At 56.0% G+C, this 20,163-nt stretch overlaps 1 protein-coding gene across 1 annotated transcript; it reads right to left on the bottom strand.

Annotated features, from left to right (window-relative positions):
• Positions 1–558: 558 nt before the first annotated feature.
• Positions 559–19,464, bottom strand: NGFR (nerve growth factor receptor). Its single transcript, XM_032457765.1, has 6 exons — positions 19,262–19,464; positions 12,363–12,504; positions 8,753–9,112; positions 4,928–5,180; positions 3,522–3,682; positions 559–2,844 (listed from the first exon to the last, which is right to left on the bottom strand). Exons 1-6 carry the CDS (start codon positions 19,325–19,327, stop codon positions 2,543–2,545), a joined length of 1,284 nt encoding a protein of 427 aa, XP_032313656.1. The 5' UTR covers positions 19,328–19,464; the 3' UTR covers positions 559–2,542.
• Between the last annotated feature and the right edge of the window lie 699 nt (positions 19,465–20,163).

The raw sequence follows: 20,163 nt of genomic DNA, 5'->3' as shown, positions 1-20,163 counted from the left end.
CCTGGAACCCTGCAGCTCCTGGACCAGGCAGGGCTCAAAGCAAGGCAGGAACCGGGGTTGGGACCTGCCTGGGAGAGCCACAAGGGAGGGGCCTGCCCAGCTCCAAGCAGGGCCAGCCAGGCTCCTGCCAGGCCATCTGGAGCCAGACCTTGTGTGTGTGCATGTGGGGAGGGGGGAATGTCTCCCAGGCCATGTGGGTGGCTGGGAGCTGTGGGGTTGTGACCTGGCCCTCCTAGCAAGCCTCTGGCTCTCCTGTGGTCAGTTTCACTTCTGACATCTGGTCAAGTTCACAGCTGGCCAGCTTCCTGCATGGCTATTTTCACTTTCCCTCTCCAAGATCTGGGGGCAAGGGCCCCCACTTCCTTCCCTCTCCCACTTCAATTAACTCCATGGTGACACATGTGAATTTGCTGGATTTCTGTGAAACTTCCCCCATTATGAGGGGGGAAATACGACAGGAACTCACTGCGTTGGAAATTATACCCAGGTCCCTGCACATACACAACAACCCCCCACCGACTCAAACCATGTGTATTTCCAGAAAATCTCTTTGCGCTATTTTTCTTTCTTTGCTATTTAATGCTCATTGTTTATGTTTTATGTGTAGGTTTCAGGAGGGCCCAAGAAATGATTACACAGGATGCAAGGGGCAGGTGACAGGGAGGGTGACATGGAGTCTGGAGCTCACAGCCCCCAGCTGAGGTGGGCGGCAAAAGGGTTCCATCTCAGCCCAAAGGGAGACAGGAGGGGCCCCAGAACCAAACACATGCTAAAACATACTTGCAACCCCCAACCCTCTCCCCAGCTGCTGGGAAGGAAAATAAATACCTCAGACTCTGTCCCACTCCCCAGGTGCACAGGTGAGGGGCCAGCAGGTGAGTTTCCTCCTCCCATCACAGATCCAGGTCAAAGAAATGCCATCTACGTACAATGTTCCCAGTCCCTTACGCAGGGCTGGGAGGACCCTGGGCTGGGGAGGGGGTGGCTATCCGTGCACACCCTGCTCAGGGCTCGTTCATGCTAAATAGAGGGGGTGGGGCACACTCATTCCAATATCAAGCAAAACACAACAGGCCAGGAGGGACCTCATGGCCCCTTTCTGGCACCAAGCTAGGGGAAAAACAGTCTTTCGGAGGGTCCTCTAAACTTGAGAGAGACCCTCTATGGGGTCTAACTCAGCTCCTTCTTGCTGCGTTCCCACGCTGGTCTACTTTTCCTCAGTGCGGCCTCCGGGCCGGCCCAGCCCCTGCTCGAAGGGAAGGGGTGGAGGGGGAGCATTCCTCCACAAACAGGCCCTTGGAAGACAGGCGCCAGCTCAAGCCTCAGCCGTCCTTGGCCCGCCAAACCCGGGGGCGAGGGAGGACTGCGAGCAGAGTTCAATTCCCTTCGATGCTTCTCTGGCAGCGGCCCCGGGCAGGATCCGGTCCCTAGCCCAAGAGAAAGAACTCTTGGAGAAAAGCAAAATTTCTCATCGTGTGTGTGTGTGTGTGTGTGTGTGTGTGTGTGTGTGTGTGTGTGTGTGTGAATCCGTGTGTTGCAGGTGGGGGAGTTAGTTAGTCCCTGACCCCTAGGGCTGACTCTTGGGGAAGATGCAGCCTGGGTTGGCTCTGGGACTGTGCTGGGATGGAGGGTACCTATGGACTGGGCCACATCATGGATGCCACCCTGACCTGCCTAAGGGGACAGAGGGAAGTGGCACCCCTTTCCACAAACCCCAAACCTGCCTGGGTCTTGAGGGATCAATGGACCAGACCTTTCGTGAATCACTCCCTCTCCACAGGGGCTGGATAGGCCTGGAGATGGCGAAGGGGAGACTGGGTTTGGCTTCGAGACACTTCCCAGAGGGTCACCTGGCCCCCTTCTCCTAGCCCTCAAACAAAGCTGAAGCCTAGGCCCCTCATTCAGAGAGGGGAGGCCAGCCCACATTTGGCTCCCTGATTGCTGGGTGGCTTTGGGCAAGTCATTGCCTCTCTCTGGGCCTCACTGACCTGTACAAAAAGCAAGGGGTGTGAACTACATTTCAAAACCTCCTGCTAGCTCTGACAAACCCCTGATCCTCTGCATCTCAGGCCACAGGGGAGGGGAGAGAGGGGCTGAGGGAGATTCAGGCCACAATGATGCTCCCCTGTTCTCCAAGTTCACAGTGTAGAGTCCATGGCTCTGGTTCCCCAGTCTCTCCCTCTGAGTCTCTGGGGCCTTGTCATGCCCCCAACACCATCCCTGGTGTCAGACCCCCAGATATGATAACCTGCTAAGGTGGGAGGGGCTGGCCCCCTTCGAAGTGTGGGGGGAAGGGAGCAGGACGCCTGGGATGGTGATGGGTCAGGGCAGGGTGGGAGAGGCAGCAGGGGCACTTCTGGCGCTGGAGAGGGAGCGTGATCAGAAGCAATGGGGCCACACAGGAGCAGCGACGGGGCTGTGGTCCGGATGCCCGGGCTCCGAGGCCCTGCCCAGAAGAGCATAGCTCTGCCGCCAGCCCGTGGGGGTGGCTGGAGCATCAGTCATTGGAATGTGGGGGCAGGGCAGGGGCTCCCGGGCTGGCTCACACCGGGGATGTGGCCGTGGACTCGCTGCACAGGCTCTCCACAATGTCAGCTCGCTGGATACGGCGCAAGGCAGCCAGGAGGGTGTCAAGCGTGGCGCTGTCCTGGGTGGCCCAGCTAGCCAGCAGGGCGCGGACCGGGCAGGCCTCACGGGTGAAGGAGTCTATGTGCTCGGGCTGGTAGCCCAGCTCGCCCGCCAGGTGCCGCCAGGTGTCCCCCGCAGAGCCATTGAGCAGCTTCTCCACCTCCTCCCGCTTGGCCAGTGGCAGGCTGCTGTAGAGTCCTCCATCACCCTTGAGGGCTGCCAAGAACCCAGGAGGGGTCAGGTGCTACCCATTGGACCCCCTTTCCCCCACAGCGGGCATGGGGGCCCGGAGTTAGACCCAAAAAGGGCCGAGGCATTTCTCTTCCCAATCTGGGGAAGCCCTGAGGGTCTAGAAGCAGAGGAATGCCCGAGGTGAGGTCCTGGATGGGGGGCAGGGCTGGTGGAGGCACCGGGGGATGCTGACTCATGTCCCTTCCTTACCTGTGGCTCCAGCACCATCCCCGCCACCTAACCCACCGCCCATCCACCACCCCACCACCCCCACCACCAACACCAGCAATTAATCAAGGCTGAGGACACAGGACTTCTGGTTCCAGACTCAGCTACAGCAAGGGTCCTGGAGCTGGGCTATGGGCCACTAATTAGGGTACGTAATTAACTGCTTGTTCCCCAGAAGTCCTGGGCAGGAGGCTAATTGTAGCCACTTTGGGGAGTAATTAGCCCTAGGGGGACAATTAGCTTGATGAGTCTAGATGCTCCAATTTGTCAGAGCTTCCATTTCCCCGCCATCCCACTAGAAAGAACTCTCCTTACCCATTTGCTCACCCTGCCTCTCCCATCCTTCTACACAGAGGCGCCGGCGGCCAGCCACCCCCTCACCACCCACCACAGTCCTCCCTACCTCGGGCCCCCTGCCCAGCCTCACTGCTCACCCTGGCCTGCAGCCGTCTGCGTGTGGGGCTGCTGGTCATGCAGGCTCTGGCTGTCCACGGAGATGCCGCTGTCGCTGTGGAGTTTTTCTCCCTCGGGTGGGGGCGTCTGGTTCACAGGCCGGCTGTTGGCTCCTTGCTTGTTCTGCTTGCAGCTGTTCCACCTGGAGCCAGAGGACAGACCCCGTCTCAGGGGCTGAGGGGCTGCACCGGCCACGCGGCTCCTCTGTTATCTGGCATGTGGGGGCCAGGGGCGTGGTAGGTCCCCAACTGTGACCCCCCCCCACTTCCTGCACAATTCCTGAGGCTCTTCTTCCTCTCCACACCTGCCCCCAGCCCCCACCGGAAGTGCCGGGTGGGCAGAGTGGCACCCGGGGCTTGGTGTACCTGGCAAGTGTTCAATAAATGTCTGGGGGATGAATGATGCAAAAATAAATGACTTCCCAGGAATTCCACTTTTCCCAACCTACCCTGCTAAAGTACTCCCACATGTGTGCAGGGATATGTCCAAGGATTTCCTCTGCTATTATAAGCAATAAGAAAAAATTGAAAACAAACCAAAGGTCCATCAATAGGAGACTGGTTAAATAAATTATGATCCATCCATATTATTGAATGAGCGGTTACAAATGATCATATAAGCTATATGTTCTGAGGAAAGCTTTCCCAAGGGAGATTAAGTGAAAAAGTGATTTGGAGAATATGCATAGTGTGATCCCACTGATGCTCTTAAAAAAAAAAAAACAACCCAACCTGCGTGTGTACGAATAACTACAAAAAGTTTTAACACATGTGTTTATAAATGCACAGAAAATGGCTGGAAGGGATCCGTTCCAAACAGATTCCAATGAGGTGAGGGGTAGGATTTGGGAAGATAAAAGAGGACTTTAGTACTTTTTGCTTTACAGGACATTGGTCTTGTTTGCATTTTCCCAAACAAGCATGTTATTACTTTGATGATTTTTTTTTTAAAGAATGGAAAATGCACTTAAACATTTAAAACACTTTCCGGGAGTTCTCCACATCCTGGACTTCTGGATCTGGGTGCCATAACATCCCACATGTGACACAGGAAGGAAGAGATGCATGAACTCCCACAGGTGACTGTGAATAAATGGGGTTCAGGGAACAAGTACACAGGCAGCTGGTAAAGACAGCTCCGTGTGCATTTGGGGGCTGGGGAGTCAGGGAGGGAGCAGCATGGGAGTAGAGAGGTGCTGGCACCAGGATGGGGTGCTGGCACCCCTTCCCTACCTCCTGCTGACCTGCCACACCCTGGAGAGGGGAAGCTGATGGTAAGTGAGGATGAGCTTGGTTTGGAGGAGTGTGTGCCTTTTCAGCTCATGGTCACAGCAAAGCCCTCCTTGAGGGCAAAGCTCTGGCTCCCTGTCTCCCTTCCCCCCTCTCACCTCTTGAAGGCGATGTAGGCCACGAGGCCCACAACCACAGCAGCCAGGATGGAGCAATAGACCGGGATGAGGTTGTCGGTGGTACCTCGGGTCACCACAGGCTGGGAGCTGCCCATCACTGTAGTCACCACATCGGACACCGTGCTGGTTACAAGCTCTTGGTCTGGAGGTACCTCAGGCTCTTGGGTGCTGGGGTCTGTGCTGAATGAGCCCTCCGGGGGTGTGGCCCGTGTGATCCAACGGCCAGGGATCTCTGGGAGAAAGGGCTACAGGAGTGAGGACCCTGTCCCCCCCGAGCCCCTCCCCTGTATTCTGACCCCCAGGGCTTCTTCCCCAGCCCCCGCCCCACCCCAGGGGCTTTCACGCCCAGTTGCTACACACAGGGGTGAGCGCTGGGATTGTGTATATGATGTCATGATAGTGGAGAAGCAAAGGCCTAAGAATCAGGAGACCTGGGTCCCCTTCAGCTCTGTCACTGACTTGCTATGTGACTCTGGACCAGTCCCTTCAGCTCTCAGGACCTCAATTTCCCCATCTATAGAATGGGGATATTAAAAGAGATGTTCTTTAAGCTCCTTTCCATCTTGGGTGGCAGTTGCAGTCCTAGAATTCTACTCTGCCTACACCGGGTACCCAGAAGCCCGGCATGGAGGTAAACACACAAAGAAGAGAGTGGGCCCCCAAGAAGCCTCCAGCTGGAGTCAGCCTGGGGAAGTGTAATCTCTCTGGCCCCAGGTTGCCCCGGCGGCCCCCGTCACCCCTGTCCTAAGGAAGGATGAGGGTAATTAGGTCTGGCAGAGAGATAACTTCCCCCGCAGCACCTCCCCAAAAGCTGGCACTAAGCCTCCTTTCCGTTCTCTAATGTCCTAGCTCTAGGCTAAGCCAGGGTGGCTTGCCTCCCTCTAGCCAGTCCTTAGAGAAAGGCTAGCCTCTATTTCCTGCCCTATGTGGTCCCCACAACATCTCATCTTGCTACCCAGAGAGGACAGTGTCAGACAGCCCAAACCCAGCATGAGAAGGAAGAGGACTGCTGCTGGAGAGAGGGCCCACAGAGCGGGTGCCGGCGCTGCCTCAGGGGAGGGAGACTGCCTTGCCACCCACCTAGGTTCTCTCATGCCAGCTGGGCATTGCCAGCCTCCCTGGCAGGGGATCCAGCACCCCCTGGCATGAGTGGCTGAGATTTTCCATTCTGCCACCCAGTCAGGGGCAGCACTCAAAGTTGTGGGCTCTGGACAGCCTGGGGGTACCTGTCTAGGCAAAGTTGCCTACATTATCTGTCCTCGCTTCCCACGTCTGGGGCAGGGAGGGAAAGCAGACAGGACACGCCAATGGGGTGAACGGTGGGCACTTTGCTCCCCAGCTCTGCCCCACCCAGCCCCCAGCTTGCCCACCCAAGTTGGAGCCAAACCTGCCCACAGGTCTCCTAGGCTTCCTTGGCTCAGGGTGAAGTTGCTTCAAAGGTCCCCATTTTCAGCACCTTCTGAGGAGTAAGTTCCCCAGATGTGAATCTGGAATCCATCTGGCTGGCACTGAGGAGGGGGCTGCCGTCTGCTGCCCCTATCCCACCCTCCCCCATCTCAGTTCTGAGAGGGAGGGGTTGGAAGAGGTGGGGCAGGAAGTGGAGGAGACACAGCCCTCCCTTCTGGCAGCCCCAGACAAGGCGTGGACCGGGGAGGGTCTTCTCTTGCTCACCTAGGGACAGGGCCAGCCAGAGGGGTAGCCTGAGCTCCGAGGCTGAGGGTACAGCTCTGTTTAATTCACCCAAACCCAGAGGCTGAAGGTACGAGGAATGGGGGGACATGTCAGTGAATCAAGCATCACAGAGAGAAGTGGGGAAGAGCTGAGAGAGGCAGGTAGGACAGACCAGGCTGAAGACAGTGCCTTCCAAGGTGCCTCCCCCTCATCTCTCCAATCCCCCCTGATGGGGGCGGGATGAGATCCAGATGTGGCCGTGTCCACTAGCATTCCAACCCACTAAGCCCTCGGCAGGTCCTGACAGCCGTTTCCGGAATGGTAGCTGTCAGACTTGGGGTGGAAAGAGGGTACTCGCCCTAAACCCAAATTTCATTTGGCGGTGGGGGGATGGGTTCCACCCCCAGGGTGAGTAAGTCACCATGTTAACACTTGAAATGCATATGCAAGAAAGTACAATGCTCTGGAGGGGAGAGGGCAACCAAACCAGGAATCAAATTCCATTTCCAGAAATGTTCCCTCTGCCCTGGAGCTGACATTTACCCCTTCAGAGGCTAGAGTGGAGAGGGGAAGAGGGGCAGGGATAAACACACCCTTTCAAGGTGGCTCAGAAAGTGGAGTGGTAACTGGAAGGGATCTGTGAGTGCCCCAAAAGGCAGAGTCCAGCCCTCCCGCAGCCACCACCTTCCTTCGCTCTAACTGCGCCCCTGACTGAGTTCCCCCACCAGCTGGTATGGACTTGCCGCCGGAACTGTGCTGCGCGCCTGCCTGCCGCAGGCTGCTGAAACTCCCTCCCTGCTCTGCTCTGCGCCTGACGCTACTTGCCTGTCTCCCTGCCCAGGGCAATCACCACTGGAACCACCGTGTTCTGTGCCCCACTCCTCCTCCCTCCCTGACCCCACACCCCAATGCAGGAAGCTTTACATGCATACCTGGCCTCAGCCCAGCTTAACAGCCTTCTCTGCCCTGAGCTCCCTGTGCCAGAGATCACTGGATGTGGAAGGAAGGCATGGGTGTATAGGAGACGCGTCAGACTGGAGGCTCCCTATGGCAGGGGATCTATCTTTCCCATTGGACTGGGGCTGACTGAAGGCAGAAGCTGTGTTGCCTCCACCAGAATGGGGCATCTCCTGGGAACTAAGTGCTGGGACCATGCCTCCCTCCTCAGACTGGGGCAAAGGCTGTCTCTGTCCCGTCAAACTCAGGCTCCCTGAAGAAGGCACCCTGAGGTGCTAGGTCCCAAGGGGAAAACAGCTAAATGGGTGTCTAGCCATAGGACGATGGACATAGTAAAGGCACTGTCAGTCCCTCTCCCGAGATGGATGTCACCAACCAGAGACCCAAACCATTCTGCCCTGGCATCCATAGTGCTTCCTCCTCTCATCCCAGAAACTGCTCCACCTGGCTTATGCAGCCCGGGACCTGAAGGCCCTCCATGTGCCCCCTGCCTCACCCCCAGGCTTCCGAGTCCCAGGCCTGCTGCTCCCTTTCTTTCTCGGTCCCCAAGCTCCTGTCCCCATGGCCTCCTTAGTGTCCCCTGGGCCTGACTTCATCCTTGACTCAACTGTAGCTGATCCCTTCCCCACAAGTCGGAGTGAGCCAGCCCCCTTGCCTAACCCACTGCAACCCTGAGAACTGCATGACGGTGAGGAAACTGAGATCCAGAGCCGGAAGTGACCTCCTTCCTTGACATTATTCAACTAGTAAGTGACAGGGCAGACTCCATCCCAGGTCCCAGAGCCATGAGTCACTATGGGTCTCAGAGCCAAAGAGTCCCAACTCCTAAGGGTCCTCAAGCCCCTTCTCCAATTCTGAGAGTCTGCCTCAAGGATCAAGTATGTCTTATTTGTGCTCTGGACACCTCGGGGCTGCTCATCTGCCACGCATCCAAACCCCAGCCAGCAGCCACAGATTAATAAAGCCCTGGAAAATGAGTGAGAATGTCATAGCCGCGGCCTGGGAGGATGAGGATGGCTTTCCAAACACTTGGCCTTAAGAGGAAAGTAGTGAATGGGGTCCTTTGGTGGGAAGGATCGGGAGGGTGCCTGCTGGCCAAAGGCCTCAGGGCTACTCCGCAGGCATGACCCGGCCCTGCCTTTCCCGACCCCTGAGCCGCCCCCCAGGCGCGCTCACCCTCGCACTCGGCGTCGGCCCAGCGCGTGCACTCGCGCAGCTGGCGCTCGGTGTCCTCGCACACCGTGCAGGGGAGGCACGGGTCCACGTGGTTGGCCTCGTCGGAGTAGGTGCCGTCGGGGCACTCCTCGCACACTGTGTTCTGCTTGTCCTGGCAGGAGAACACGAGCCCCGAGCCCGCCTCGCACACGCGGCACGCCTCGCAGCGGCCGGTCGTCTCGTCCTGGTAGTAGCCGTAGGCGCAGCGGCACACGGCATCGTCGGCCTCCACGCACGGCGCCGACATGCTCTGCAGCCCCACGCACTCGGTGCACGGCTTACACGGCTCGGTGGCGCTCACCACGTCCGAAAAGGTCACGCCTGAGGGCAGATGGACCGGAGAGCCCCGAGGTTAGTCGCCTACTCTTGGGGCACTTGGGACGCCGGGGCTGGAGACCCTCCCTCTCCATCCTGGGCCAGGGAGCTGACCCCCTTATTCCGCCCCGCCCCTTCATTGACTCCCACCCTCTTCTTTGGGTCCCTGATCGCGGATGTGTGAAAGCTCATGGCAGCCGACTAGGAAGGAGGAAGCTCTGGCCGGGAGGTTTCACGGAGTAACCAGGTAAATTTCTTGGTAAATTCTCTTAGAGCGTTCCCAGCATGATTAAGGAATAATCATGGGCTGAACGTGGTTCCCACCCAGCCCTCCGCGCAGGCCAGAGTTGAGCTGTGAACCCAGCTCAGCCATGGCCAGCCTTCACCAGGGAACTCCCGCCTTGGAAGCTGCCCTTCCATTCCTCTCCACAACACTTGGGGGTGCAGGTGTGGCCTGCATGGGCGTGGCTAGGGTTAGACAACAGAATCTCCCACCCATGGCGCTACCCAACGCTGCTGAAGGGTTTGGCTCTTGAGGGCAGGTGTGAGACACCTGGCAAGAAAGTTCAGGTACAGCAGGAGGGACTGCAGCTAGAAGGGAAGAAGGACTTGTGTATCTAGTCCACTGCCCTTTCAAATGGCACAAAGGAAAGATTTCCAAGCTCTCTTGACTCATGCTCTCAATTAAGGGATGTGACTCCCAGAATAAGGGGATGGATGCTATGGGATGCTATGGGATGCCAGGAGCCTCTCCTTGTGCAAAGAGGTGAAGGCTCAGGGCCAGATCTTCCTCACCCCTTCCAGCCCAGGGTGGAGAACTCTATGCCAAACTGAATCCAAAAGAATGTATCCTTGCTCCAAGGGCAGGAAGAGGGATTTAGAACCTGAGAACAGGAGGAGGATTGCTCAGACTATGGAAGCAGAGGTAGAGAGATTAGGATCCCATTGGAGGGAATTCAAGGCTTGCCCTGGGGTCCTATCTTAACCTTCTTCTAAAGGCTTCAAGAGATGAGATGGAGCACGAGATGGAGGGTCATTATCTTGGGGGTGGGGGTAGGGCTAGAGGAGCAAAGAAGGAAAAAGCAGAGAAGTGAAGGGGGCAGCGACTAGGGAGTGGAGGGCAGGGGAAGAAAAGACAGAGATGGGCCTGGAGGGAGACTTCAGTTTCAAATCAGTTCTGGCAGAGCTCTGTGTTTCTCTTCCCAAGCAGATCAGGCAGGTCTGGAGTCTAAACCTGCTTCCATCACTTTATTAGCTGTGTGACCCTGGGTGTTTTACTTGACTTCTCTGAGTTTTTTTTTTTTTTTCCTTTCTCCGTAAAACAGGGACTAATATTTCCACTTACAGGGTTGCGGTGAGGAATAAGTGAAATTCCACCGTGAAGTCCTTGACACACAGCAGGGATCCTGTAAAGGGTGGGCTCCCTGGGGTAGGCAATGATAAATTCAAAGAAATTCAGTAGCAGGGATATAGTCAGACAACAGAAAGGACTTCCAAACACAGACAGCCAAGGCAGGAGGCCCAGTTTATGCAAGAGGTTCCAGTCTGGTTGGCATGTGGCAGGGGATGGATCTAGTCACACAGAAGGGGAAGGGGAGGGCCCTGACCATGGGAAAATACAGAAAACTAGCAGAAACTCCTGGGAGAAGGTTTTAGGGGGTGAAAAAAATGTGGTCTTTTTTGGCAGAGAATGAAGGCAGGAGCTTAATGGGTTTCCTTGTGGAAATGTTTTGAGGATAGAGGGAAAGTCCGCTGGGGTCTCCATCCCATAAAGTTGACTTGTAAAGGCAGCCTATTAACACAGCTGGGGTGTAGGGGGTGTGAGGGGGAATGGGGTGGTGGGGAGGGAGGGGAGCAGAGGGAGGAAATGGGAGGGAGGATTCTGAGCAGGTCTCTGCTCCTGTCTCCCGTCCCTTTCCCAGGAGATGCCCTCTCTCAGGCTCTTCTATCCCACCCCTTGTTTTGACAGAAGGGAGTGGGGTCCCATCCTGGGACAGGGTCCAGGGAGAAGAGGCTCTGAGCAGCAGTTTAGGAAATGATAGAGGCAAATGTGGAAAGTTCCAGGGTAGCTGATTGTTGGCTAACCCTGCCCTGGGATGGACACCCTGTTAGGCCAGGGCCAGGGGAGGTGGTCAGATGACAAGGTAACTAAGGCATTACAGGATGTACCTTACAGCCCCACCTGGCTCTAGGCATCCGTCTACTGGGGAATGGAGTTACAAGATCCACAAGCACAGAGATAGGAAAACAGTGTGTTTGAGACACCAAGAAGTTGGGGCTGCCTGAAGGATAAATATGCTGTGTGCACTGCATGCATCCAATGGGAAGACAGGCTGGTGGGTGGGTTCAGGGTTCCTATACCCTTGTTTTCAGCCTGATTAAAGAATAATCTGAGTATAATTCCCACTGGCCCTCCAGGTGGGCATTGAGTGCCAGGTCTACTTTCTAGGCAGGATCTGACTATCAACCGTGAGGAAAGGTTTCCAGGCAGAGTTGGGAAAAGGACACTGAGCCCACAGCCTGAAGGCAACTGAGGCCAGGGGCATCCAGCAGAGACTCCTGAGTCAAGCATACAGAATTGCAGACCCCAGACCCACCATCTTTCTGCCTCCCTCATCCAGCAGCCCTGGAAGATGGGGCTGTCTCCCCTCCTCAAGGAAATCCCAGGTAGGATTGGCCACAGCGCACCATCCCCTGCATAACCCCCAAGTAAGAACATCCTCATTGTCGTCGCGCTCCCACTCCCATCCCCACTGCCTGGGAAAGCTCTGTTTCCTTGGTCAGAGCTGGAGAACAGTTGGCCTTCGGGGAGGGGAAGCCACACCCTCTCAGGATCCCCCAAGGTCAGTCTCCAGGGCAGCTAGGATTTGATCCTCTTCCCCTCCCCCCAAACACACTGAGGGTAAGTGGCAGCCATTGATTTTGCAGTGCAGATGATATTTTTAGCTGGTCTCAGCATCAGCGACTCCTCCCACCTGGCCACACTCTTCTACCGGGCCTCTATGCTTGGGGGCTGGGAAAGGGCACCTCCTGGGGATCCCCCATCAGATTCCCCCTCCTCCCTCTGCAAACTTCCCTCATCCCTCTCTGCCTCCTATACTGGGTAAGACCCACTTCTGGTGCCCATGCAGTGGGGGGCAGGAGACCCTGCCAGGATGCAGAGCACTTGTAAGGCCTCTACTGGGCATGCCTTCCAGCCCCCTTAACCTCCCTTCCATTCAGTTCCCCTCCCCTCCACCGGACACCCTATACTCACTGTCCAGGCAGGGCTCACACACGGTCTGGTTGGCTCCACAAGGCTGGGCCACGCCCTCGCCCAGGTTGCAGGCTTTGCAGCACTCGCCGCTGTGGGTGTACAGGTCCGTGGGGCACGACTCTTTGGCACCTCCAAGGGACACCTGGGTTGGGGAAGACCAGAAGATCAGACTGGCAAGAGAAAGAGGAGGGGGGTGGATTCCAGAGAGCAAACACTCCTTCCTAAAGCCTTCTATTGGAACCATCTGGGCCAGGATGAGCTCACCAGGGAGGCATTTGGCACATGAAAACTGGTGAGGAAAAAAGGCAGTTGGGGGACAGTGCGCCCCTGCAGGCTGCTAGGGGTGTGAGGCCAGAGCCTCGAATGCTGGCTTTCTGCAGAGGTCATCTTGGGGTTATAGCAACTCTACACCATGTGGGGAAGGCGACCTGAGGCCCAGCAGAGGGCCTTTGGACTGTCATCAGGAACCCGTGGGCAGGTTGCAGCTTGCACAGGGCTCCCAGCCAAGGGGGCTGAAATCTAGTCCAAATGCCACTTGCTAAGCTGCACACCTGCATGGGATGCATCTACTCAGGAGAATCTTTTTCTAAGAAAGGCTAGCCGGGCTCTGCTCCCGGTCCTTAATTCTACCATTCCACATATTAAGCATCAAATGGGAGGTGTCTGTCCCCAAGAACAGAATACAGAAGCTTGGGGCCTTGGGTTCAAATCCTGGCCCTACCCTAGGAGTTCTGACCCACTTTGCTTTCCCTCTCTGAGTCTTCATCTCTCTGAATAGATAGAGATGGAGACAGCTCAGGGTCAAAGCAAAAGACCAGCCAATCATCCAGAGTCTGGCATCAAGCGGGGAGAGAAGGATGCCTGTTATCAATGATGAGAAAGTGGCTGTTCTCACCACCCAGCAGCCCTGCTCCACCAGGGTTTGATTTCCAGCCACCAGCCCTCCCCTCTCCCTGCCCCACATGCAGCCAGTGGGAACAGCACTGGAAGCAGGAGAAAGGGGAGTCAGATTCCTGCCGCCAAGGCATCTTTGCTCATGGATGGAATGATTTAGCACCAGATTCCCTAGAGGGAGGGGCTGCTGGCAGCTTGCTTTATATTTCTGCTCCTTAAAAAAAAAAAAAAAACTTAATGTCTAATAAAACTCCAAAGCCTGTTTCCCTGGCTCCAGACCATGCAGCTCCCATTTGATGCTCAGGAAGTAGGGGTTCTTGGGTCACGGGACTAGAGGGGAGCTGTAAAGGTCATTTGGGGCATTCCTCTGCTTCCACATTGGCAAGACAAGACCATGGCCAAAAATGCTTCTTTCCCTACAGTCCTTTAAAATATCCTGAGGTCTCATTAGGGTTTGATGGAGGCAGGAGGATGGACAGGTTGGATAATTGTAGGAGGCAGCCTATGGTCCTCCTAGACTGGTGAGGAGGCTGCAGATAGCATAGGCGGGGATCCTTGGATGTTGCCACCAGTCTCCTTCCAGGTGGCAGGAACACAGTGCTGGGAACACCTGCAGACCAGAAGCTTGGCATTGGGGGGATAGTCCCAGATGCAGGCTTTCCCCCAGCAGGCGAGCAAGATTCCAGAAGGGTCTGTTCAGATTTCTTTTCATCCTTTAGGGTTCTGCTTAAATGTCAATTCATCAGGTAAGTGGTCCTGTTGCCCCCACCCTCCCAGCTCAGGCAGAGCTGCCCTGTCACATGTCCTCTTGTTTCACTATCCTTATCTGGGCTGACACTCTACAGAGTTCCCCACTAGACTGTCAGCTCCCTGAGGGCAGGGACTGTGGTTGCCTCAGTGCTGCCATGGCTGGTACCTAGTGCATATTAGGAACCCAATGTGTATATTTATGAAATTTAAGAACATGAAAATACGATGTGGCCTCAATTAACTAGAACCCCAGGGATTGATTTTCTGCATAGCTGAGTTTCCCAAAAGTCAAGGATTCATAGCTCGGCTCACCTAGTGTTTTTCACTTTAACCTTGCACCTTCTTGTACCTCCCTGTCTCTGGAACATACCTTCACAATTTCCCCCATGACTCAGGGGCTCAATATTTACACCAGTGATTTTTCTGGGCTGCAATGAAGCGAAACCCTGTGTTCTTTATCCCAAGTGACCACACGTTTGTCTGAGTTCTCCTGTCAGTTTTTCTTAGAATTTTTCTCTCTTCCCTTCCTGTCAAGAGATCAGTTGTCAATTCTTGCTGTTGCCAGCCTCACCTGAGCAGCACCTCCCCCATTCTAATTTATTAGGCCTAATGGAATCTTTAGAAACTGTGTAACTAGCCCTGGTAGAGAGATGTATCAAGGGAGTGTCAGCAGCACCAGAACCAGCTGGGAGCCAGCTCTCAGAGCAGAAGTGTGAGCTGTACTGCCTTCCTCCTCAGTTGCCTTCATCACTCTGAATCCTGGCTCATGCTTAGAGCTGAGTGACCTGGGGCAAGTTTTAAATTGCTCTCTGCCTCAGTTTCTTCATTATTAGGTAATCATGACAGTACCTGCTTCAGAGGGGCGCTGTGAGCATTGAATAAATGAATAGGGTGTTTATTTACTTTGGGATTCCTCTTTTCTGTTCTCCAAGTTCTTTCTTGCATCCTTTGTGGCTTTTGGCTGTGCTCCAGTTACTTGGAACTGGGCTCCAGATAGCTGAGGGGGTCTGTCTGTGACAGTGGTGGATGGAGCAGCATTCTCGCACATTCTCGTGCAAGCCCCTCTTCTCAGAGCCTGCTCTCTCAGTTGCTGCCTGTGGTCCTCTCTTCTCCTAAGTCTTGCATTTGGAGTTGAGGCCACATAATTAGTAACCATGTGTTTCCTGTGCTTGTTTTGTTTTCTATTTCAAAACATTCCAGATCTGCTACTTAATAGTATGCTACTTTGGATAAATTCTCAGTCTCTCTAAGCCTCAGTTTTCCCACCTAGAACATTGGGTTGGTGATATCTACTGTCCAGGGGTTGCTGTGAAAGTTCAATGAAGTAATTCCTGCAGATCTGTCTGGTGCATAGTAGGAGTTCAATAAGTGTTAGTTATCAAATAAGTATCTTGTCTGGCAGAGAAGGGGGAGTGGTAATGGGAGGAGAGTTTAGCCATCCCCAAAGAGCGGAAGCCATCTCAGAGTAGGGGGGAGGATAGAAATGAAAAAAAACCTACCCACAAGAAGAGTCTAAAGAGGGTATGGGGACCAAAGGAGGATGGGGAACTGCTCTCCCTAAATTTTAACTAATTCAGCAACTATTTACTGAGCATTGAACTAAGAGTTTCCAATGAGACATGGTCCCTAACTTCTGCGGGGGGTTCCAGTCCCATGAGGGAGAGGAATTATCACCCCAAACAGCTGCTCCAGAAACTGAAGAGGAAAGACTTGAGAGGTGGCCTTCATCCCCTCTTTGGCAGATGTGGAAACTGAGGCCCACAGAGGTCATTCTGCTAAGTGGCCTGATGCACCGCTCTGGCCACACCCTCTATTGGTCCAAAGTGGGGCAATCTTGAGAAGCAGAGAGGAATGACTAGGATTCAGGCTAATTGCTCCAAAATGATCAATTTACCAAAGTGATGGACACATTTGCCTGAAATTTACATTTATTACACTTGCTCATTCCATGTTTGATGGGATGATTTCATTCCACTTTTGAGAATGTTTGCAAATCTTTTTTTCCCATTTCCAAGTTTTCAAGAAACTAAGGTAGAAACACCTTTAGGTGAATTGACTTTTAAGAATTTAATTTTTTTAATTGGGCAAAATAGAAGACACACCAACATAGTTGAAAGAATTTGAAACTATATGAAGTCTTCAGTGTGATGAGTCCTAACAATTCACAACAGCTTCAGCCAGGGGGTCCTTAGTTGAAAGGAGTCACTGGCCACCATCATGGGTTGGAGAGTTTTCAAATATGTGAAGGGTCTTTTGAGATCCACGCAAACCCTGGGGCACTGGCTCATGCCCTCCACCCCTTTAGATAGGGGTGGAGTTTGGAATCTGAGACAAGAGCTAATTACTGAGAAGGGTGCTGTAGGAAGACTTTGAAATGGGGCCGGGCTCTGAGTAGGCGGTGGGGTGGGGAAGGGGCTCAGTTACAAATTTGTGGTGCCAAGGGCACGGGACAGGTGTAATTTCCAGGTCTAGTGGTGGTTCAGGGCCAAGTGACCTTCCGTGATCTAGAAGTTTGGACGGGGAGTGTGGGGAGTGTGCCTGGCATAAGGAGGAAAGAGTAAACTCCAAGCCAAGCATCCTGGCTTCCAACAAGGGCGCCACCACATACTAACTGAGGGAGCCTGGCTTCGTGCCTGTAGCTCCGGGAGGTTCAGCTCCCTCAACAGTCAAATGGGAATAACTAGATTGCTGGGACTTTAAAAGGATTAAGTAACACGAGAAATTACCCAAGGCAGTTCGTGGCACATAGTAGGCATTCAACCCATTTTATTATTCCCGCCTCCCCACCCTGCACCCCCAGGGAAGAATCTAGGCGCGTGAACGGGACCAAGCTGGTACAGCGGGATGGGGACCCCTTTCCCTCCCAGAGTCGCCTCCCCCACCCGACCGCTCCCGTCCTCGCATTTGCTACCCTCGCTGCATCCCTATTAGGCGCATTAGCCAGCCCGGCGGCTCCGGTTACAGACGTCTGAATGACAAAGTGCCTCCATTACCGGCGTGGCCCGCCAGCCGACCCGCCGGGACGCGCTCTGGTTTCAGCACTCTCTCGCCGCGGCCCAGGAAGAGACTCGGACCGCCGCGGTGCGCACAGTCAGCCCTTAGACGGCAGCCCCGCGGCGAGGCGGAGGCCAGAACCGCGGGGGCTGCAGGCGGCAGATTCTGCGTGGGGTCCACCGTTCTCAGCCCCAGGCCCTCCACGCCCAGCTCCCCTCCTTCCTCGCCTTTTCTCTCGTGGAGGGGGGGACACTCTCTCTAGCCCAGATCCGGAGCACACGCCCTCGCCCCTCCGGGATCCGCACTACTGGCCGCCCCAGTCCCGCCTCCCCGCCCTCCACCTTCCCGGCGGAGAAGCACTCTAACCCGCGGCGTTAGTCAGCAAACGTGCCCGCAGTCATTCTCAAATCCCCGGACGAAGCCACAGGTACTGACAGCCCAGGGAAGCGGGGCTGAGCTTCGGGGATGGGGCCAGAACCCGGAGGGTGGTTTCTGCCCATCCCAGTCCCCAGTTTCCGCCCGCCCGACTCTAGGGATGGTGTTCAGCCACCCGCTGCCGAGACACGCAGCTCTTATTCTGAGCTGGGACGCCGGGCTGCCCCTTAAGAGGTACGGGGAGTACAGAGCTGGGAATCAGGTGAAGGACTGTTTAACTTGGATTAAGTCTAGCTAGGCTCAACTTGGTTGTGGGATCCTGACAAATTGGTTTCAACTCTCAGAGCCTCAGTCTCCTTGTCTGTAAAACGGGGATTTGAGGACGCTCAGATGCTCAGATGAGAGATGACGATGACAGGGAGAGTGAGGACACCTCCACTGCCAAACCTTCCAGGCACTCTGTTCATGGCCAGACACCAGGTCACATCTCTTTAATATCTTGTCATAACTACCGGCCAGACATCAATGCTTACGAGGACCTGCAGTCCTTTGCCTAGACAGAATCCGTGGCGTCCGAGCGCCTCCGTTTCACTGGGTGCCCAGAGTCTTTCACTGAAAGCTGAGCGGGCCGCCGACGGAATTCCCACCCGCCTGGGCGCGGAAACGGAGAGAACCGCAGGCTGGGCGCTCAGGTCGTTTAACTTAATGCGGGGTCAGGGTGGCGGGGCAGCGCGCGGCCGGTGTTGCGCCCACATCTGCGGAGGCTCAGCCCTCGAGCCGCAGCGCCCCCTGCGGGCCGCCTTTGTCTGCGCGACCACGGGCTGCGCACTGCCGGGACCTTCCCTGCCTCGCGCGTCCCGCCCCTCTGCACCCCGAGAAGTGGCGGCGGCCAGAACCCGTCCGACGACGCCCGCTCCGTCCCATTCGGTCCGCGGCTCTTCTTCAGACCGCAAGAATAAATGTGTAGGAGCCCGCCGGTCGTAGGAGAACCTGGGGAGCGGGTTCGCCTCAGCGAAGTGGGCACTCCCTCCCCAGCCTCGGACCCCAAGCCGCAATTCCCCGACCCTCCGAGGCCGCGACAAAAAGCGCGCGACAAGCCCGGGAAGCGTCTGTGCCTCTGCTCTCTTCTGGTCCCACTGTCCCTCAGCAAGCAGGTGGGGTGCCGACCACTTTAGGGTCGCTCTCCCCTCTCCATCCTCTTTCATTTTACTTTTATCTCTCTATCACCCTCGCCTTTTCTGCCTTCCCTAACCCACTTCTCCCTTCAAGAGAGCCCCGCTCCAAGAACCTCTCCCTCCCACGCTCCTCCCCCCCATTGTCTGGCTGGTCCTCATTGTCCCATGCCCGGTCCTCTCTACCTCCAGTCCCTCCAGTCTCCTCCTTCATTGTTCCATCTCCTGGTCTCCGGTTCCCTGAACAAGCCACGCTTGCCCCTCACATCTCTAGTTCCCGTCCGATTCCTTCTCCTTTTCTAGCCTGGGTTCGGTCCCACGACCCTCCAGAGATCAAGATGCTCAAGGGGAAAGTCGCCTCGAGATCCCAGCACTCAAGCGCCGTCTTCCGAAGAACCCAGGCATCCGAGAACCCCAAGACCCCTCCTGCGAGACCCCTCCCAGCTCCTCCACACACACCCTCCGCGGTACCCTAGGGCCCGCATCCCTGCGCTCCTCTTATCTGCATCTTTACCCTGGATTTCAGGGTCGCCTCTTCGCTCTGAGAACCTTAGACGCTCCTCTGTGAATACTGGCAACGGAGCACCTCTCCCGCCATCCACCCCCTGTATCTGGGACCCCAAAGCTCTTATCTGTTCTCCCCCCGGGAAACCTGAACTCATCGGGGTTCCAGTCCTAGGAAAGGGAGCGGTCTCCCCTTCAGCTAGCACTCACCCCCAGGAGCAGCAGCAAAAGCAGGCGCGGCCCGTCCATGGCGCAGCCGGCGGCACCTGCCCCCATCGCCCGCCTCCCGCGGCAGCGCTCGGCTTCCAGTTCAGTCCGCTCCGCGGATGGATAGTGCTGCGCTGCGCTGCGCTCCAGCGCCCGCCCCCCAGAGTTGGCCGAAGCTCGGCTCCCTCTGGCTGCGGGCGGGAGGGGTTGGGAGAAGCCAGTGCGGCGGCCCCGCCTCCTCCCCGCCCAGCCCGCCCATCCCCGGAACCGCGCCCGCCCGCCTGGCCACCTCCGGGAGGGGGGAGAAGGGAAGGGAGGGCGTGCGGGGAGCCGCGCCCCAGTGTCCCGCTACCTCTTCTCCGCATCCCGGCCCTCACAGACTCTACCCTACCCCGCCCCGGTACCTGGCCCGCGCTACTGCGCATCTGTCCCGGATGCTGTGGGCTAGGGGCCTGGGGCTCCCTTGGGCTGCGGCCCCCCGCAGGGTTCACTGTCTTACCCATCTTCCCTTGCCTCTGGCTTCGGCTTCTTCCCAGGTGCCCTGCTCCCTACGCAGCCATTATCAGCAATAAAGCCCACTGCCCGCTCTGCCTTTCATCTCCTGGTCTGTACCCCATTCCTCCCTCTGCCCCTTGCCAGTGCGGGAGTCTCTGCGCAGGGACCTAGGGGAAGGGGAGGCAGGCAGCAGCGGGGACATTCAACGTGGAGTCCATCCCGACATCATCTCAATTCTCAAAAGGTGGGTTTGAAAGGGTCACAGGTATGCACACACACACAGAGGAATACACACACTCACATATACACGTGTATATATGTGCTCATGCACTCACAGCATCCTCATGCAGGCCTGTAGACCTGCACATTCTACACGTGTGTGTGCACCTCCACACTCATGCCCACATGCA

Source organism: Camelus ferus, chromosome 16 (assembly GCF_009834535.1).
Source record: "Camelus ferus isolate YT-003-E chromosome 16, BCGSAC_Cfer_1.0, whole genome shotgun sequence".
NCBI lineage: Eukaryota > Metazoa > Chordata > Mammalia > Artiodactyla > Camelidae > Camelus > Camelus ferus.
Note: the sequence above shows the minus strand (reverse complement) of the source record. Positions and strands in the feature narration are given on the sequence as shown.